Source organism: Muscardinus avellanarius, assembly GCF_963383645.1.
Source record: "Muscardinus avellanarius genome assembly, chromosome: 10".
Classification (NCBI taxonomy): domain Eukaryota; kingdom Metazoa; phylum Chordata; class Mammalia; order Rodentia; family Gliridae; genus Muscardinus; species Muscardinus avellanarius.
This window is the reverse complement of record NC_137796.1, coordinates 38,849,809-38,871,554: the sequence shown is the minus strand read 5'-3', so window position 1 is coordinate 38,871,554 and position 21,746 is coordinate 38,849,809. Positions and strand designations below refer to the sequence as shown.

Genomic DNA, 21,746 nt, shown 5'->3' with positions numbered 1-21,746 from the left:
TTTGAAACCGGGTCCCACTGAGTTGCAGAGGGCCTCACTAAGTAGCTGAGGCTGTCTGTGAACCTCGATCCTCCGGTCTCAGCCTCCCGAATCATGGGATTACAAGCATGCACCACCACTAATCTTCTCCACTTTTACGTTGAACATTTTGTCCATGAGCTATGATGCTTAGGCTGTACTTGATTCTGAGATCTTCCTGTCTCAGCATTCTAAGTGCTGGGATTTCAGGCATGCACCACCATTTATAATGTTTATAATGTCTTTTAATATAGAAAGGTTGCTAAATGTTCACCAAAAAGAAAGAACTTAAAGATAAAAGCAATTCATTAAAAAAATAATCTCCACAATAAACACAATGAACTTATCTCCAAAATATGTAAAGGAGGAAACAAAAAGGTGAATAAAAACTTGTCATTACAAAAAAGAAGTGGAGATGCAAGGACAACAAAGCTGTAGGACATACGGAACAGGAAAATGGCAGAAGTCTGTCTTTATTGGTAATAATTTATAACATTAATAGGTTAAAGTTTCCAATCAGAAGGTAGAACCTGGCAGAATGAAAAATCATGAAGATTCAATTACATACTATCTACAATATACTCACTTTAGATCTAAAGATATAATTCTCAGACTTTAAGTCAGACAAAAATAGACTAAAAGTGTCAAAAAGGGCTAATTAACCAAGAAGAGAGAATTGCAAATATATTCGAATAAAAATCAGAGCCTCAAAAATACATGACAAAACTGAAGGGACAAATAGTTCTAATAGAGATGTCCACAAACTGCTTTCAATAATAAATAGGACAACCAGAAGATTAATAAAGGGCTTGAAAAACACTATAAACCAAATAAACTTAACAGATATACACAGAAAATCCTCCCAGACATGCTAGAAAGCTGGTGTCAACTTATCCAACGGTTAAATTTTTTTTTTTTTTTGGGTGGTAATGGGGTTTCCAGGCTACACTCCCAGACCTATTTTTATATTTTTATTTGGAAACAGGGTCTCTTAAGCCAGGGCAGCTGGCTTCGAACCTGCGCGATCCTCCTGTCTCAGCCTCCCAAGCAGGGGGATTACAAGTGTGCGCCACCACGCCTGGCCTTAAATTTTATTCATATGAAAAATAGAAAAGCCAGGTGAGGTAGTGTGTGCTAGAAATCCCTGTGTATGGGAGGCTGAAACAGGAGGATCACAAGTTTGTGGCCAGCTTCAGCAACTTAGAGAAGTTCTCTGCAACTTAGTGAGACTGGTTCAAAATAAAAGTAAAAAAAGGTTGGGGGTCTAGCTCAGAGGTAGAATGCCTTAGGGTTCAGTCCCCAGTACCACAAAGCAATCAAACAAAGAAACAGAAATATCTGGGAAGAACACAAAGATGTAAAAAATGCAAAAATAATTGCTGTCTTACTTTCTGGAAAATTGGAAACTCTACAAAATCAAGAGAAATAAGGATGAACTTTGAAGATGAAAAAGTTGAAAAGAAAAAGCACTGTGAAAAATAGCATCAGAAAATACCTTTTGACTTCCGGGAAGATGGCGACCGAGAAAAGCGGGGCTTAAGAGCCCCGCTAACAACCAATCTCCATTACCACAAAACCAGCGCCTTTCATAGCCAGAAAACACCATCACCAGAAAAACAAAAAAACCACCAGGCTCCAGAGAGAAAGCGGACTGAGAACAGAGCTCAGGGCCACAGAGGAGACACACGCGCCCGAGGACGCGGCAGCAGCGCCATACTGCCGGCGGCAGCGGCGAACTCAACGGACGGCTACAGCAAGCCGAGGTGAGCCGCTGTGGAACAGCCAGGCGGGATCTTTCGGCGCAGAAAGCATTTAAAGCTCCCAGTGTCCAAGCTCAGCACAAGCTGCAGGGATTCAGAGTGGAAATCAAAACCAGAGAAGAAAAAATACGCCAGCCTCACGGCCGAGGGTGTAGCAGAGGCACCATATTGCCACCGGCGGCGGCAGCAGCAGCAGTGAATTCACCGAGTCCAGTACAGCTACATCTGCGTACTCAAGAACAGTGAGTCAAATTGCGGGCCCCAGAGGAAAAATCCCAGTACTGTACCCCTGGTACTTGACCCAGTGGGGGAGTGGCGGTGGCAGAGATATCACACCATAGGAGAACGTGCAACCTGGCACCCCCCATAGTTTAAAGCAGCCTCTATCGACTCCCTGGGTCGGAGACTCTGTGATACAACCCAGTAAAGGAGTAGTGGGATCTGAGATAATACAGACTCGAGATCCAGAGCACCTTAAGTGAAGCCATAGTGACCCAAGGGAAGAACCCAGAGAAGGCACAAACATCCGAAATCATGGGAAAGAGGAATAACACTGGAGTAATGAATGCGCACAACCCCACAACATCAGAACCCGATAAAACAGAAAATCAGAGATTTCTAGAAGATCAAATCAGGAAAATAACTGTAGAAATAATAGAGGTGCTTCGAAAAGAACTCAGAGAGAGCCAAAAAGAGATAAAGGATGCAATTAATGAAGTAAAGGCCTCAATTCTAAGTATAAACAACTGATTAGACCACATGGAGAACAGAATCTCGCTCTTAGAAGATGAGCAATCCAAAAATGAACACATAGTTTCTAATCTAGAAAAAAAACTCCTACAGCAGGAATCTGACATTGAAGAAATATGGGCCCATCTTAAGAGAGGTAACCTAAGAATAATTGGAATAGAGGAGGGAAAAGAAAGTGAAACCAAAGGGATCAACAATCTCTTCAAGGAAGTAATAGCAGAAAATTTTCCAAATATAGAGCAAGAGGTTAATGCACAGATCCAGGAAACTTATAGAACTCCCTTTAGACAGGATCGGAGAAGAGGATCCCCACGCCACATAATTGTCAAAATGACCAATGTGGAAGCCAAGCAGAGAATCTTAAAGGCAACAAAAACAAAGGGCCAAGTGACATTCAGAGGCAAACCAATTAGAATCACTCCAGACTTCCCAAACCAAGTCATGAGAGCCAGAAGGGCTTGGAGTAACATATTCCAAACTCTGAAAGAAAACAACTTCCAGCCAAAAATTTCCTACCCAGCAAAACTTTCTATAAAATTAGATGGAGAAATAAGAAGCTTCCATGACAAACAGAAACTGAAGGAATTTTTGTCTTCAAAACCAGCGCTAGAGAAAATACTCAAAGAGATTAACTACAAAGAAGAAATAGGTAACACACACCAGAACCAGAGAAACAAGAGTTTCCATCCAACAGACAACTAAGATTGGTTTTCTGTGGAGATTCATTACTTATGTTAGTCTTTTACCTATCTCTAAATGGTATTGTTTGCCTTTATTGTTGTTAATTTTTAGGATTTCTAGTTGGAATATTAATATACCTTCAGATATAGCATTTGGAAATATTTTATCCAATTCTATTAGTAACTTTTAACTCTGTTTACATTGTCTTTGGATATACAATATTTTTTTTATTTTTTAGGGAGTTTGTATATTCTTCTGTTGCCTGTGCCATTGAAATCATAACCAAGAAATCACTGCCAATTTCAATGTTGTGAGGTTTTATGACCCAGATTTTCTTCTAAAAGTTTATAGTCTTAAGATTTATATTTAGGTCTCTTATCTATTTTGAGTTAATACTTGTATGTGGGATTAGGTAAGGGTCCAATTTTATTCTTTTCCATGTAATTATTATTTTTCAACAATATTTAGTTAAAAGATTATTATTTCCACCACCAAATGTTCGTGGAAACCTTGTCAAAAATAACTTGACAATATAGGGAAGAATTTAGCTCTAGGCTTGTATTTAACTCCAATGGTTTATATATCTGCCTTTAGAACAGTATTACACTGTTTCAATTATTGTAGCTTTATATGGTTTGAAATCAGAAAATATATATCTGCTAGGCTTTTTCTTTTTCAAGATCTTTTTGGGTATCTAGAATTCATATTCCATATTAGGATAGATTTTTTCTGAAAAATAAATATATGAATATATGATAGTTTCACCTAAAAAAACAGAAAAAAATATTCTCCGGTAAGAAAGAAAGCAAAAAGAAATATTGAAATGTTATCTTTAAGTCACCAAAAGCTTGGTATCAGACAAATGAAACTGTTATGTAAGATTAACATTTTTAATTTTGGATAAATTGCTATAATACTAGATGTCAACCACTAAGCCAAGCATGGGAAGGAGGGATGGGGAGGGAATGGGGTGGGGATCGGGTGGGGGCTGACTGGGCGATGTGTGCATGTATGTCTACAAAAGTTTTTTTTTGTATCCCACTATGATGTATGAATACAGTGCACCAATAAAATAAAATTAAAAGAAAAAAAAAGAAAATACCTTTTAAGAGTGGTTAACCACTCTTTTTTAAGAGTGGTTACCTTTTAAGAGTGGTTCATGGTTGAAATTAGTTAACATTACTTTGGACTTCTGATTGTACTGCCTAAATCAGAACTTATTAACATCAGTGTCACTAAAGTTGGCATACAACCTCCCACTATTAAACTTGACTGGCTTGATTGCTCGTTGCCATGCTAATTATAAACACATCTGTGTCACACCTTATGAATATGACAATGACACACATCCTTGGAATAATGTAAAGACTCATTTATTGGGGAATAATACAGATATTGGCTTAGATATACAAAAATCAAATTCAGAAATTACAGATATTAGTCTTAGTAAGACCCTTTAAATTTAAAAAATAAAAAAGGAGGAAATGGTGAGGCCCAGGTCCTTACAGCTGTTTGACAAGGTCCCAGTGAAAGGAGGACTCATGCAAAGGAGGACGACTACGCTCACATTGATCCTGTTTTGTATTTTGTGTTCTAACTGGATTATTAATAAAGCCAAACAATCTAGGTGGAAACGAGACATGCTGTTCTTTGCATATGAAGATGTTACAGGAAAATGGTATTACGAAACCTGAAAATTGCTCAGAAATTCATAAAATCCCAAATAGTAAGAACCTGGCTAGTGAAAATTGAAACAATTACAGTTGTTCATAGATGCTGAGTCTTTTGAGGAAAAGCCTGACATGATAACTACAAAATTAATTGGTCAGCAGTGCTGGGGCCTCCGAGGCCGGGATCGGAGCCTGCCGAAGGGTTAGGCCGGTGCTGGGGCCAGTGAGGCCGGGATCGGAGCCTGCCGAGGGGTTAGGCCGGTACTGGGGCCTCCGAGGCCAGGACAAGAGCCTGCCGAGGGGTTAGGCCGGTGCTGGGGCCAGCGAGGCCGGCATCGGAGCCTGCCGTGAGGCAAGGCCGGTACTGGGGCCTCCGAGGCCAGGATAAGAGCCTGTTGAGGGGTTAGGCCGGTGCTGGGGCCAGCGAGGCCGGCATCGGAGCCTGCCTTGAGGCATGACCAGTGCTGGGGCCTCCGAGGCCGGGATCGGAGCCTGCCGAGGGGTTAGGCCGGTGCTGGGGCCAGTGAGGCCGGCATCGGAGCCTGCCATGAGCCAAGGCCAGTACTGGGGCCTCTGAGGCCAGGATAAGAGCCTGTCGAGGGGTTAGGCCGGTTCTGGGGCCAGTGAGGCCGGCATCTGAGCCTGCCGTGAGGCATTACCAGTGTTGGGGCCTCCGAGGCCGGGATCGGAGCCTGCTGAGGGGTTAGGCTGGTGCTGGGGCCAGTGAGGCCGGCATCGGAGTCTGCCTTGAGGCAAGGCCGGTACTGGGGCCTCCAAATCCGTGATCGGAGCCTGCCAAGGGGTTAGGCTGGTGCTGGGGCCAGCGAGGCCGGCATTGGAGCCTGCCATGAGGCAAGGCCGGTACTGGGGCCTCTGAGGCCAGGATAAGAGCCTGCCGAGGGGTTAGGCCAGTGCTGGGGCCAGCGAGGCCGGCATCGGAGCCTGCCTTGAGGCATGACCAGTGCTGGGGCCTCTGAGGCCGGGATCGGAGCCTGCCGAGGGGTTAGTCTGGTGCTGGGGCGAGCCTGCCATGAGGCTAGGCCGGTGCTGGGGCCTCCGAGGCCGGGATTGGAATCCTGCCAAGGGGTTAGACCGGTGCAGGGGCCAATGGCCAGCATCGGAGCCTGGCGTGAGGCAAGTTCACTCCTGCGGCCTCCAAGGTCGGGACCAAAGCCAGCTTAGGGGTCAGACCGGTGCAGGGGCCAGCGAGACCAGAACTGGGGCCTCCCATTAGGCAAGGCCGCTGCTTGAGCCAGCGAGATCTGGATCAGTCCACTGAGTAGCCAGGCCACTACTGGGACCATCAAGAGTGGGATCGATACTTGCAACGCAGCATGCACAGAGAAATATCGCAGAAAATATAAATCAGACGCTTCTCTTAATCAGCAATAACTAGGAGGAAAAGGGCAACAGGAAGAGGTTGAGCTATAGAAAGGGCCCTATAGTGAAGCAACTAATGTGACCAATCAGAGGGTATGTAATACTGGAGGACGGAGCCTCTTTAAAACCCAGGAGGTACATAAACAAATGTATCAAAGTAAATCACCAAAGAAGTGTGGGATGGAGGGAGGGGGAGGGAATGGGATGGGGGCTGGAGGAGAGCTAATTGGATGATGTGTGCTTGTATATCCTCTCAAGTCTTGTACTCCAATGTGATTGATATATGACTACAATGCACCAATTTAAAAAATAAATTAATTAAAATAAAAAAATTAATTGGTCAGTTTATATGATCAAAGAGTATCAATGATTACCACTTCAAGGGGCCAGAGAGAATCAATACAAAGCCCCCCTACCACCCTTTATAGGAATAATATAGGATGGAGAATAGATAGGAAGGGTTAAGGAAAAATGGGTTTTAGCATGAAAATAGACTTATGGAAAGGTTGAGTATGCAGAGACCTCCTTGGTGCTTGCTCACTATAGCACAAAAGAATTTTCGTAGTAAACAATTTAATAGGTTTTATAGAAAAATAGGTGTAGACACTGTATGTTAGTGAAACAGAATAAGTTCAGTATGGGTTTGGTGGTTGGGTAAAAATTAAGTTAATAGAATACCTAGTGATCAAAAATAGCAGGTAAAATTAGCAGTTAGTTTTAGAAGTAGAAACAATAAGTATAAAGCCGGGTGTGGTGGCGCACGCTTGTAATCCCTGTACCTGAGAGGCTGACAGGAGGATCACGCAGGTTCGAAGCCAGTCTCAGCTGGCTTAAGAGACCATTTCCAAATAAAATATAAAATAGGTCTGGGAGTATAGCCCAGAAGTAGAAGGCCCCTGGGTTCCATCCCTAATACAACCAAAAAAATAAAAAAAGAAAGAAAAGAAAGAAAAACAAAAAGAAAAGAAAAAAGAAAAAGAAAGAATAAGTATAGCATTTATTAGTTAAAGTTTATTATGAGTGACAGAGAGATCAGCTAGGCAGGCCCTTTGGTGTTTTCTGATCAAAGATCATAAGAATTCAAGAAAATAATTGTATACTTCGTATTTTAAAATATAAAATATGAAAGTAAATTATTACCTTGTGCCCCTTAAAAATCTCTTAAAATCTTTGTGTACTTTCTAATGGAAAAGCCCCTGTATTTTCTGTGCTTTTGGTTTAGCCTTGGGTGTGAACATGTTCTGCAGCTATGTAAAATTACACTGTTATTTAGATTAATATTAAATAGAATTATTTTTGTGGTCAGGCAACCAGAATGAATTGTGTGATGTTAATTTGGATGGTTTTAGGTGTTTTTCCAACCAATGATATATGACCTCATTGGGGCAGGTGTGTGCTAAGAAATTTGTGTAAAAACATGTTTTGCCAAAAGTTGTTAAAATACCAGATACTTCCATGTAAAAGCATATAAAAATAAAGCATAGACTCTGAATGGCAGAGTCACACCTCTGAAAACAGCTGTCTCTCATTTCTTCAAGTCACCGGCTCCTCTCCACCTTCAAGAACCCCTGAATTGGCCAGAGCTGGTCTTCAGCAAATGGTATAAATGAAAGGTCTGCAAACTTTCTGTAAAGGCCAGATCATAAATGTTTTAGATTTTTGCAGACCATATATGATTCTTTGTTATATCTTCTTTGTTGCTGTCATCTTTAATGATTCTTGAAGTGAGATTACAGGCATGAGCCACCATGCCTGGCTTTAACAATCCTTTTAAATATATAAAAATCATTCTTACCTTAGGACCATATAAAAATAGAATACAGGCCAAGTTAAGTTTATGGGCCTAGATTGCTCTCCCTAAAAAATGATACTCTGAGTGTCTGACTATAAGCATTCTCTGCAGTTATCTATTATTAACTGTACTATAAGTGAATTATTTTTTCCACTTAGTTTTGTGTCTGACCTAAAAAGACCTAACCCGGGTTTTCAGACATTCCTAAAAATTTTTACTTTAAAAATACTAATGACATGGCAAATAAATGGGCACCCTGTTTTCATGTTATATTATAGTGAAGAGATTTTGTTTTTATAAGTTGAAGAAATTTCATAATAAAATTTTTTTGCAGATGCAAAACTCCTATAGACTGCTACACCATGCAGAAAACCTCAAGAGAAAAAAAATTATAGGAATTAGCACTGTGAAGTATCCAAAATATATCAAATATTCAGAGCTCTCCTTCCTTCCTTCCTTCCTTCCTTCCTTCCTTCCTTCCTTCCTTCCTTCCTTCCTTCCTTTTTTTTTTTTTTTGCAGTACTAGAAACTAAACCCAGGGGCATTCTACCTCCAAGCTGTGCCCCCCATCCCCTTCCTTTTAATTCTTTGATTTTGGTGGTACTGGGGTTCCTGGAAACCCTTCTACCTCCGGGTTACACTCCCAGACCTATTTTTATACTTTGTTTTTTAATTTGGAAACAGTCTCTTAAGCCAGCGTGGCTGGCTTCGAACCTGTGCGCGATCCTCCTGTCTCCGCCTCCCAAGCGTGGGGATTACAAGCCTGTGCCACCACACCCAGCTCTAATTCTTTGATTTTGAAACAGGGTCTCATTAAGTTGCAGAGGTGAGTCTCAGCCAGCTTTGAAGTACTGGGATTACAGGTATGCACCACGCCTAGCTTAGAGCGATGTATTTTAAAGATAGGTATTTATTTTTAAAACCTACTTTCACAAACATCTGTCCATTGATAATTGGTTATTTTAAAGCATCTTTCTAATAATTACATATTTGCCTTCTGGATTTTGTTTCATTTGTATCATTTATTTACCGTGATTTGATTTTTTTGTAATTGTGATTTTTCACTTGTGTCCAATCTACTCATTAGTCAAATAGAAAAAAAATAACTGTAAAGGTTTATTTTATATAATGATACAATGGTTGTTCCTGTTCTTGGTTTACTGTCAGAGGATGCCTTTTTCAGATAAATGTTGACAGAATTACTAAAATTATTTTTATTATTTTATATTTTTACTTTTTTCAGTTCTAGGGATTGAACCCAGGGGCATTTTACCTCTCAGGTACACCCCCACTCTTATTTTTAACTCTATTTTGAAACAGGGTCTCACTGAGTTGCAGAGGACCTCACTAAGTAGCTGAGGCTGGCTGTGAACCTGCAATCCTCCTGTCTCAGCCTCCCAAGAACTAGAATTACAAGTGTGCACACCATCATGCCCAGCTGAAATTATTTTTATAAAAAAAATCAAGCATAAAACCTAGAATGTGCTCTTTTATAATTTCTGAGTTGTTCAGACTCAAAAAGCTACAAATTTTTTTGGTTCATTTTATCAAACCTGTGAGTAACCTGTAATTGTTTAGTTATAATTTAAAGTGTATGGAATAGAGAGCAGAGGCTACAATGCCGAGCAGAGGAGGCAAAAGCTGGAGATCAAGCAGCAGCTGGGTGGGCACCATGGCCGGGACCATCACCACTGAGGTGGTAAATCGCAAGATCCAGGTTCTGCAGCAGCAGGTTGATGATGCAGAGGAAAGGGCTGAGCGCCTCCAAGGGGAACTGGAGAGAGAGAGGAGGACTCAGGAACAGGCTGAGGCCGAGGTGGCCTCCTTAAACGGGAAGATCCAGCTGGTTGAAGAGGAGCTGAACCATGCTCAGGATCACCTGGCCACTGCCCTGCAAAAGCTGGAGGAAGCAGAAAAAGCTGCTGATGAGAGTGAGAGAGGTACGAAGATTATTGAAAACCAGGCCTTGAAGGATAAAGCAAAGATAGAACTCCAGGAAATCCAACTCAAAGAAACCAAGCCCATCACAGAAGAGGCCGACAGGAAGTATGAAGAGGTAGCTCGCAAGCTGGTGATTACTGAAGGAGATCTGGAGCACACTGAGGAACGGGCTGAGCTGGCAGGGTCCTGTTGCCGAGAGATGGATGAGCAGATGAGACTGATGGACCAGAACCTGAAGTGTCTGAGTGCTGCTGAAGAAAAGTACTCTCAAAAAGAAGAAAAATATGAAGAAGAGATAAAGATCCTTACTGATAAACTGAATGAGGCAGAGACCCGTACTGAGTTTGCTGAGAGAACAATCGCCAAACTGGAAAAGATAACCGATGATTTGGAAATAAGCTGAAATGCACCAAAGAGGAGCACCTCTGTACACAAAGGATGCTGGACCAGACTCTGCTTGTCCTGAATGAGATGTGTAACTCCCCAGCCCTGCCCTGCCCCCGCTCTTTCCTCTGACCCCGACTCACCTGAGGCCAGCAAGCCCAAAGCTGACCTTAAAACTGAGGGCTGATCTTTAACTGAAAGGCTGCTTTCTCCTTTTAACATCCCCTCTGCCCCCTCCCTAACCCTCACCCCTTGTCTTTTTCAACGAAACTGGCTCTGCCTCTGCCCAGAGATTCCAGCTGGGTAAAGGCTGAGCACCTTTGGGAACAACATTTAAGAGAATGTGAGCACAATGCGAAGTGTCTTTAAAAAGCATGCTGGAAGCTGGGCGTGGTGGCGCACACTTGTAATCCCCAGGCTTGGGAGGCAGAGACAGGAGGGTCGCGCAGGTTTGAAGCCAGCCACGCGCGCTGGCTTAGGAGACCCTGTTTCCAAATAAAAATGTAAAAATAGGTCTGGGAGTGTAGCCCGGAGGTAGAAGGGCTTCCAGGAACCCCAGTACCACCAAAAAATAAAAAATAAAAAAAAGCATGCTGGATGTACACATTTTGCATTTTTGTTTGTTTGTTTGTTATAGCAACCATTTGTAAAAAAAAAAAAAAAAAAATTCCAAATAATTCCACAGCTCCAAAGCTGCAAGCTTCTCTCTCGCTTGTGGAAGGTAACTCTTCAGCCTGCTCAATACTGCCCTCTCCATAGAGGGGGAAACCGTATGGGCCAGCCTGAGAGCCAGAGCCACGGTAAGATTCCACTATGAGAAACCTCATCGTTCTGCACAAAGGACCAGCCAAACTAGAAAGAGCATTCCAGGAGTCAGCCAAAACAAAAAACACACTATTAAGCTTTTTCTCCCTCTCTTTTTTATTTTTTTATTTTTTTATTTTTTTTTAGCTTTAAGCAATCTTTGGACGACTTATTTTTACTTTTCTTATCAGAAATGACCAAATTAAGATGGTGAGACCCTGAGACCTTTGTTTATTTGTTTGGTGCTGGGGATGCAGCCCAGGGCCTCGTGCATATAAGGCAAGTGCTCTGCCACTGAGCCATAGCCTCAGTCCTGACCCCCACTTTTCATCCCATCCCAACCCCCTTCTCAACTGCTCACAGATGGATCATGTATACTGAGATGACTACTTCATTTCTTGCTTGCCTCCAGGAAAGGAAAGGAAAGGAAAGGGAGGGAAAGGAAAGGAAAGGAAAGGAAAGGAAAGGAAAGGAGGGAGGAAGGAAGGAAGGAGAAAGATCTTTTTGCCACTGATTTAGCCATATGAAAGTCATCTCATCACCCTTTTCTGGGTCTGAAGCTGCTGCCTCCAAAAGTGCATCTCATTGTGCTTTTTATCAGCCAGAACTTGAAATATCTTGAATAGCTTATGTACAAAACTTTTAAAATTTTATATCATTTTGAAACTTTGCCACCCTGTCTGGCTGAGTGCGTTTCCCACAGTCTGGGCTGGCCGCGTGCTGATCTTTCAAAGTCTCGCTCCCCACCCAATCCCCACTTGTGGGCGAGATCTCCATGAGGTTTGTTAGTGCACAGCCTGTAGCTTACTGGCTTCAAATGTACTCTCCTTTGTCGTGGTCTCTTTGGGGCCAGTTGGGAGAAACAGAAACCAATAGTGCAACTGTTTTGATACTGAATATTGACAAGTTTCTTTTTAAAATAAAGAACCAGTCCCTCCAAAAATAAAGTCTATTTAATAGTAAAAATTTCATTAATGAGAAGTCAATCAATAAAAAACACAACAAAATATAATAAAAACACCTAGTTTTGGCAAGGATATGGAAAAAGTGGAACCCTTTGTGTTCCTCTGGTGGAAATGTAAAATGATACAGTCACTATAAAAATGTTTGTTGGTGCCTCAAAATTTAAGCATATATTTGTTTTGTGATCCAGTGATTCTTATAATATAGCAAATAACTGAAACTAGGAATCCAAATAGACACTTATGTGCCAACATTCACAGCAAAAGCCAAAAACAGCTTAAATACATTGTCTTATCAATGAGTTTAAGCAAAGTGTGACATACCATGAAATTTTTTTTTTTTTTTTGGTGGAACTTGGGGTGGAACTCAGAGGTTTTCTACCACCGGGCTATACTCCCAGACCTATTTTATATTTTATTTGGAAACAGGGTCTCACTAAGTTGCTGAGAGCCTCACTAAGTAGCTGAGGCTGGCTTCGAACCTGTGTGATCTTCCTGTCTCAGCCTCCCAAGCACGGGGATTACAAGCATGCACCACACTATGCCTGACTACCATGGAATATTTTTTAGCCTTTAAAAAGAATGAAATTTTGATCCATACTACAACATGAATGAAACCTGAAAGCATTATTCTCAGTGAAATAAGCCAGACACACAAGGATAAAAATTGTACAATTTCATTTTTATGATATACCTATAATACAGGGTATCAGGAGTGATTATTAAAAAAAAAAAAAAAAAAGAATAGAAGCCAGGCCCGTGGTGGCACACGCTTGTAATCCCCGCACTTTGGAGGTGGAGACAGGAGGATTGCACAGGTTTGAAGCCAGCCTTGCTGGCTTAAGAGACCCTGTTTCCTAATTAAAAAAAAAAGTATATAATAGGTCTGGGAGTGTAACCCAGAGGTAGAAGGGTTTCCAGGAACCCCAATACCACCAAAAAAAAAAAAAAGTAGAATTACTTTCAATGGTATATTTTAATTTGAAATGACAAAAGTACTCTGGACATGAATAATTGGAATGGTTGCACAATAACATGAATATACTTATTGGCACTGATTGTATATTTAAAAATTGTTGAGGCATGGTGGTAAACATCTATAATCCCAGAATTTTGGAGGCTGGGAGAAGAGGATAGTAGGTTCAAGACCAGTTTCAACAACTTAGACCCTCAGCAACCTAGCAGGGCCGTTTCAAAACAAAACAATACAGAGCAGGGCTAAGGGACAGCTAAGAGGCAGAATGGCCCCTAGGGAAAACACACACACACACACACACACACACACACACACACACACACAAAACCTTTGGAAGTTTTAAAACTTTGGAATATTTAACTAAACTACATATGACTTACTTTTTGACCAAACAATCCCATTCCAGGATCTACCCTAAGGATATACTTCCAACAGTATGAAAATACATCCATATAGCATTATTTATTGTGGCACTATTTGTCATTGCAAAATATTGAGTTAATCCATATTTTCATAAATAGGAAACTGGATAAAGAGTATATATAATGTTCTATGCCATAGCAATAAAAAAAGAATGATTTCTATAAAAACTGATATGAAATGGCTTTCAGAATATATTATTAGGTGAAATATGCAAAGTGCAACCCTGTATGGTGGTGCATGCTTGTAATCCAAGTATTTGGGAGGCTGAGACTGGAAAATCACAAATTACTGATAGCCTCAGCTACTTAGTGAGGCTCTTTGAAACTTGGTGAGACCCTGTTTCAAAAATAAAAAAGATTTTTAAAAAAAAGGGCTGGCATGTGTATCTATGTTCATAGCTGCACAATTCACCATAGCCAAATTATGGAACCAGCCAAGATGTCCATCAACAGATGAATGGATTACAAAACTGTGGGATATGTACACAATGGAATTTTACTCAGCCATCAAAAAAAAACTCAATTACGTCATTTCCAGGGAAATGGATGGAACTGGAGGACATTATGCTAAGTGAGATTAGTCAGTCACAAAAAATAAGAAATCAGATGCTTTCCCTAATATGTGAGAGTTAGGGAGAAAAGAGGAGCAAACAAGATAACCTAAAGGAAGAGAAAGGAGGGGGAAGAGAAAAATCTCTAAAGCACACAATGTACTTAAACATATCGAAGTCAATCACTAAGCCAAGCAAGGAAGGGAGGGACGGGGAGGGAATGGGGTGGTATTTGGGTAGGGGTTGAATCAGCGATGAGTACATGTTTATACACACAAGTTTTTTACCCCAATAAGTTGTATGAATATAATGCACCAATAAAAAAATAAATTAATAAAAAAACATTGAATGAATGAGTGAAAGGAATCAGAAATCCAATAATACTCCACATGGACATTTTTTTTTTTGCAGTACTAGGGATAGAATCCGGGGCATTCTACCTTTGAACTACACCCCCAGCCCTATTTTTTCTTTTTTACTTTGAAACAGGGTCTCACTGGGTTGCAAAGGGCTTCACTAAGTAGCTGAGGCTGTCCCCAAACCACTATCCTCCGGTTTCAGCCTCTACACTTGGACATTTAAAAACTTTTTTTTTCATAACTGGGGATGGAACCCAGGGGCATTCTACCTCCAAGCTATATCCCCCAGCCCTATTTTTATTGTTTATTTTCAAACAGGGTCTCAGTAAGTTGCGGAGGGCCTCACTAAATATCTGTTCATTTGTGTAAAAACAGAATGAGTAAAAATTGAAGGCAAAGAATGAAGAAATAGGACCAGAGCAGCAGAGAGAAAGTAATGAAACTCTTCAAATATATTTCTTTAAATAGCTCTCTGAGAATAACAGTCATGTTCCAAGTACCTTAATGAAAGGTTCGAGTCACCCCCTGCCCCACAGGGGGCAGGGCTGGAAGCTAGGAGGTGGAGCTCTGCGATTCCGGGAGGGAACCAGGCCTCCTGGGTCCGGGTCCGGAAGAAGAGAGTGCAGAGTTCAGAGAGGACCCCGAGAGGGAGGGAGGCACTCTCCTGCCCGCCACCAGCCCCCCACCCGGGGGGCTGGAGGTCGATGTGGGGTCTGCTTTGGGAGTTGCTGCTATTAATAACTCTGGTCTAATGAAAAACTGCTAAAGGGGCGGTAGACGTTCTCCTCAGGAAAATGTTGCTATTTAAGTTAGTAGATCTAGTGACTGCCTTGCGTCTAAAAGGGCTTCTGCCCAGCCTGGGTTCCGCTCTCACAATTTTCTTTTTCTTTAATAGCACCTTGCCTGTTAGTCTCCTCAAAGCAAACCAGTCACCGAGCTCTCCAGGGTAACCTCCAACTCTCGCTGCGACCACAGCCACCTGCTCCCTTCCAGCGGCTCAGATCCTGGTTTCTCCCGACCTGGGGCCCTGACTGACTGACTGACTGACGGGCGTCCCATCTCAGCAGGAAGTTGCTAGATGAACAAAAACCCCGCCCTTCTGCACCCCTTAGTCAAAGAGGTTGGAATGAAAGGTTCGAGTCACCCCCTGCCCCACAGGGGGCAGGGCCAGAAGCTAGGAGGTGGAGCTCTGTGATTCCGGGAGGGAACCAGGCCTCCCGGGTCCGGAAAAAGAGAGTGCAGAGTTCAGAGAGGACCCCGAGAGGGAGGGAGGCACTCTCCCGCCCGCCACCAGCCCCTGCGGCCACGCGGGGGCTGGAGGCCGATCTCCCAAGAATAAAGGCATCCATAATATCTACTATGGATCTCCGCGTGTCTCTATGCGCCAGTGGGACTCACCTAATATATTATCATTCACTTAAGATAAAAACAATTTAAGTATTTTGTGTCAAGAGATAAAAAACAAAATATGCACTCTAACAAGTGAATCAAAGTGTATTACAAATGAATAACAAACTCACAAAGAAAGGAGAGGGGACAACAACTAACCAAATTAATGGGAAAACTGTATTTTGACCTTACGGTTAAAGAACTATATACAAGTAAAAATACTTCGTTAGAAATAATGTCTCAGGGTGTACTCATTTGAGTCACCCCTCCATGCCAGACTGGTATGGAGCTGTTCCTATTCTCTGTATTTCTATCTCCTGTATTTCTATCTTTTCCTATTTTTTTCTGTGTTTTTCTGTTTTTCTGTTTTTTTGTTTCTTTGGGGAGTTTTCGGGAAATTATTCCCAGAGGTCTAACAAAGATCCCTGGGGACAGTTTCCCAAAATCTGTAACATAATTTGGCGACCAACATCGTGGGGCAACATGGGGCACGTGGCTCTGTATTTTTCACAGGACTTTTTGTCCAGTGGGCCAGTGAGGAAAAGCAGCAGCTTTAGCTCCAGCTGTTGAGCTTTAAAACAACTATAGAGCATTCTTTGCATCACAGCATCTCTGAAAGTGACTTCCAGGGCATCTCGTCGGTGGGCCTAGTACCACTGCACCCCAAAAGGTATATACCTTCCTGGAGCGATAAGGAGTTCCCCCAGAATGACCGTGATCGTCCGGCATCTGAGAGGCAATTCTGGCTCGCGGGGAACGCCCGGCCAAGGAAGTAGCCCATGGTCGAATCCCCTCCAGGAAGAAACCTGTTTAAATAGCATAGGCTTGATAGGCCCAATGAGTGCCCATCCATTCTGCCCACATCACAGATGGGACACTTTTAAAAGCCCTATACAAGGTTAAATCTAAGAGAAATGCCCATGGTCCACCTCTGGAAAAATTCCCAAACAGGAGATGCTAGCCAGCCAGCACCCATTTCTAAATAGCAGTGAGTTTATCCCCGGTAATTGGAAACAGGTTCTAAGGATATAAGCCAAAGGAGGATAAATGGACAGAGAAAGCTCCCCAAACAGGAGACGCAAGCCAGCAAATGGTAAAAAGGTTTTTTTTTTTTTTTTGGGTTTTTTTTTTTTTGGTGGTTAGAAACCGGTTCTAGGGAGATAAGCTAGTTTGTTTTTAGCGTCAGGGTCTAGGAAGCGTGGCCATTAGCAACTGCGGCCACGTGCACCCTGCTGGTCACTATGGCGGGTCGTAGTCCCCAGCAGTCCCCAAACTCCTAGCAGCTGTTAGAAGTCTGAATAGCTAAGCACCTCTGAAAGCTCAAGAAAAAAAAAAAAAGCCAGCTAGTCAATCTCAGTTAGATAACAGCCAGCCATGCCTCTTCCATGAACAGCTGCACCCTGGAGGGATTGTCTGGTTGCAGGTAGCTGGCAGATACAGCTCTATTGGCATAAGAAAGCCCTCAGGAAAGGAAGCCAAAGAGAGAGAGCTACTCCCAACCTCTTGTTAGCTAGGGGTTCTTAGGCACACCAACGTTGGAGAACATTTTCAGGGAGGCAAATTAATACAGCAATGTTTTCATCTGGGAAACCTCCTCCAGAGAAAGAGAAAGGATTCAAAGTGAAGAGGGCTCAGAAGTAGGGCAGGAGTAAGAGTAGCAAAACTTCAAGCCTACCCTGGTCTTCTGATGGACTATGAGGCCACTCTCATGGCTCCAGCAACATAGGCATCCCAGCTGGATGCCCCCAGTTGGGCTACTAGCTTTAGGAAATGCAGGAAACTTCATCCAGACAGAGAAGGGCCACGCAGCTCAATCGGACAGGGGAATATGGAGCAAGGGAAAGGGTGGCAAAGCCCCTTCCCATTTAATACCCTCCCGGTGGGCAGCAAACTGGTGGGAAATGAGGCCACCCTCAAGGCCCACACACACACAGAGTGCAGGGACAGGAGGACGACCTTCTGAGCACAGAATACCTCTCTCTGTCTTAAGATGAGATCCCAGCAATATCCTAAATGCTAGGGTAATTGGTTTTAGATTGGGAAGCTCTGGGAAGGCAGGGCGACCTTGCCCAGACAGGCCACTAAAACCTCACCCTTTCTCTCACAAATGGGACCCCAGAAATCCAAAGTGAAAGCCGGGTCTCCACTCACCTGCATTCTCCAAAGCAAGGGGGGGGGGGGAAGCTGGATCCCAAACGTTAAAGCTCTCATGTTGTTTTTTTTTTTTTCCTGCACCCAAGTATGGCCACAGTATGTGCTGGGGAACAAAGACACACGTGGCCCAGCCAGGGAGGTTTAAAGTAGCTTATCTTCAGCTGTTCTTTAACTTCAGAGACCACCCAGATTTCTTTAATGACTGCAGGGTTGAGACAATTATGGCAGCCTTGGCTAAGGTAGTGTGGGGAGAGGAGAGTTTAAAATTCAATCTGTCCATATGCAGTAGTTTTTCTCCTATTATGGGCTAAGTTTAGAGTGATATCACCAACTCAAGCAATAGGTGTTGGCATTCTTAAATCTTTACCTGGTAGAGTGAGAGGCTATCCTCAGACTGCCAATTTGGTTTAGTAGGGACTTGAAAAGGGAAAGAGAGAAGGACAAAAGCCATTTAAGAACTCTGGCTGAACACAAAAGCCTAGGCTCAAGTCTGCTTAAGGATGGAGAGCAAGGGCATCTCTGAAGTAATGCTCTCAACCAAGAGGCCAAAAAAAAGGCCCTCCGAGGCCTGGCTCACGGTGCAAAGGGGGACCATTAAATGGCTGAGTGCCCCCAGTTCCGAAGAGAAATGGGGTCCCCAGACCTAGGTTCCCAGTAAATTACCACCACCTGAGTTGACTAAAAAAGCCTTAGGCGATCACGCAGTGAGATCTCGGAGGCCAGTTCTAAGGCGTTGTCCTTCTTTCCCGGCCCAAGATCCAAAAGCTTAGGCAGGGTGGGGGGGCTTAACAGGCCAGTCCTGAGCCATCTCTTTACTCAAGATTTAGTCTGCGGTGTCCAGAATGACCTTCCTCATTCTCCCATTCTTAGCCACACCAGAGAATTCAGCTCCTCTGCTAACAAGTTTTTTTTTTTTTCTTTTTGCTGGCTACACTAAAGTTATTGTTAAAAAAAAAAAAAAAAAATATATATATATATATATATATATATATATATATATATATATAATCTCAATCAGTCTTGGCTAAATGGTAATTTCAGGAAAGTTGTCCAATTAGACTCTTGTGAGATGTGGTTAAATAAGGTTATCTTCTATTGACAAAATCAATGTTTTAAGACACTAGGGATGCTTTCATGATGTCGTGGATTTCTGTGGTAATTTACAATACAGTTTTTAAGGTGTGTGGTCAAATAAGATATGCATTGTTTTTAATATTATTCCTTTTGCAAAATTAAGGTTTTAAGGTGCTATTGGTATTTATCTTAATTCTCCATGTAATTTATAGTTCATTTATTAAAATGCCAAATGCAATGCTTTAAAATGCTCTTAACTTCATAAGGTTGAAAGTAACACTTAAGTCTTTTAAATGGGTTTCTTTAACTGCTGGTATATGAACAACATTATTAAATGGTATGCTTTTTTGGGGGGTTTGCTTGTATATAACAACAAAACATAGATGTAGAGAGTCTATAGAGGATTACTTTTGGCAATGAAATCGGGAGACCCCAAAGTCTGTAATAATTCTTTAAAAATGGCTTCAAGGTTATTTACAGGACAAAAGTTACAGGAGACTAAGTCATACCATACAGGAATTTGAAATTTGCTTTAGAAATTAATCCCAAAAGCTTGTTAAGTCCACCAGGCAAGCAATCTAGAGACACATGTCCAGGAGAAGATTGGTAGCTTGGTTTCACTCATGCCAAGGGAAACTTTTAGATCTTTTCTGACTGGGACATAGTCCTAGATACTAATGTTACCCTATTGCCAGCGTACCAGCAGCAAGTTTTAAGTAAACTTCAAACAGTGCCAGAGGAAAAGGATAAATTCTGTTTTGTCCAGGTGACCTGGTGCTCATCAAATCATCTAAAATCTTTATTCCAAAGCCTATTTCAGGTTTCTACAACACTAATTTCTGGATTCACATGGTGCAAAATAAACTTAATACATCCCACTTTTGTGTGTTTCAGTCTAAGTCAACAAAACAGTTTTAATTTCTCATTTAAGTGTTATCTTTTGGGTTTTATGGTTAACCTGTATTGTAAGTATTGTCTCCTAGGGTTAAAGCTTTCCAACAGACAAAACCTGACAGACATCTATTGACATCTATTGAGGCCCTTTGAATTGTCATAGTCGTACATGGCACAGACCAATCTGATTCACCCATGCCAACTACATGCATGAATGTTACCGTAAAGCTGGGGCCCCCTAACTTTGCCCCTGTACAGCTCGAAGCAGTTTATGAATGATTCGACGTCCTTATTCCTTTGCTGAGGGGTACATTCATGCAGTAGAAACGGGGGGGAAATTATTGGAAATTGAGCTTGTGTTAAATGTTTGTAAAATTGTAAATGTCAAAATGTATTTTCTGTATCTACCTTTCACCTGACAGGTGTCAGGAAGTTACTAGACAGAGGGGGGAATGTGCCAGTATTGGGAATGGCCTAGGAAGATTTGAGAAAGCTCTGATTATTAATATATTTCAAAAATAATTGTGTCAAAATGGCGGCAGACCTGGAGAGAGAAAGGCTTGGCTTTGGTCAGGAAGCAAACAGCTATTGAAATTTAGATTGACTTAGCTACATGTAATTAGCAAGTCAATAGGAGAGAACTAGGCCTTTCTCTATCTAAAGACAGATCTGCATGATTGGATAAGCTAGCTAAAATGGTAGGAAGGGTCTCCCTTCATGAAAGGAGACACCCTGCCACACCTTGCTGAGGGAGGTACCTTATAGGGATGTTCACTACGTCAGAGAGTCACGCAAACAAGATGGAGGTCATGGGTATAAAAGGTTGAGTCCACGTGTAATTCCTTTGGTGTATTCATTTGGTGTATACATGCCATTTTGGCATGGGGCTATATTTCGATGTTCTGTATTTCTTTTAATAAACTTATTTAAATCTTAAAAAAAAAAAAAAAGAAAGAAAGAAAGAATGTCTTCTTGCCGGGCATGGTGGCGCACACTTGTAATCCCCACACTTGGGAGGCGGAGACAGGAGGATTGCGCAGGTTCGAAGCCAGCTGTGCTGGCTTAAGAGACCCTGTTTCCAAAAATAAAATATAAAATAGGTCTGGGAGTGTAGCCTGGAGGTAAAAGGGCTTCCAAGAACCCCAGTACCACCAAAAAATAAAAAATAAAAAATAAATAAAAATAAATAAATGATGTCTCACAGAGATAAGGATTGACCATATTTTTGTTTGTTTGTTTTGTTTTGTTTTTTGTGGCAGTGGGTAATGAACCCAGGAGCATTCTACCTCTGAGCTACATTGCCAGCCCTATTTTTTATTCTTTATTTTAAAACAGGGTTTCACTAAGTTGCAGAGGGCCTCACTAAGCAGCTGAGCCTGGCTGCAAACCTGTGATTTTCCTGTCTCAGCCTCCCAAATCCTGGGATTAGAAGGGTGCACCGCCACACCCGGCTAAGGACTGACAATTTTAAAATCACTTTATGTATATACTAGGACTGAACAAATAGGATATATTTTTGGATAACTGAAGTCCAGTTTCTCTTAGAAAAGGAAAGACACCCTTTCCTTTTCAGGCTGGTTCTAGGGTTGGATCAGGGAAATACAAGCTGTGCTTGCTTTATCCCAGTGCTGCCAGAAAGAAAAGAACTGAGCTGGGAGTCGTGGCGCACACGTATGATCCCTGTACTTGGAAGGCTGAGACCAGAGGACTGCAAATTTGAGGCCAGTATGCAGCAAGTTAGCAAGATTCTGCTTCAAAACAAAAATTAAATAGATCTCAGAGGTC

The 21,746-nt window shown here is 42.1% G+C and overlaps 2 protein-coding genes across 3 annotated transcripts in view; one reads left to right on the top strand and one right to left on the bottom strand.

Annotated features, from left to right (window-relative positions):
* NETO2 (neuropilin and tolloid like 2) overlaps positions 1-21,746 on the bottom strand; it is a gene marked incomplete at both ends in the record, with an annotated part of 96,766 nt that overhangs the window by 9,406 nt on the left and 65,614 nt on the right. The gene's annotated exons all lie outside the window — the stretch shown is intronic.
* On the top strand, positions 9,724-10,395 carry LOC308269270 (uncharacterized protein; the record flags this gene model as incomplete). Its single annotated transcript, XM_080704574.1, has 1 exon — positions 9,724-10,395. One exon carries the CDS (start codon positions 9,724-9,726, stop codon positions 10,393-10,395), a length of 672 nt encoding a protein of 223 aa, XP_080560700.1.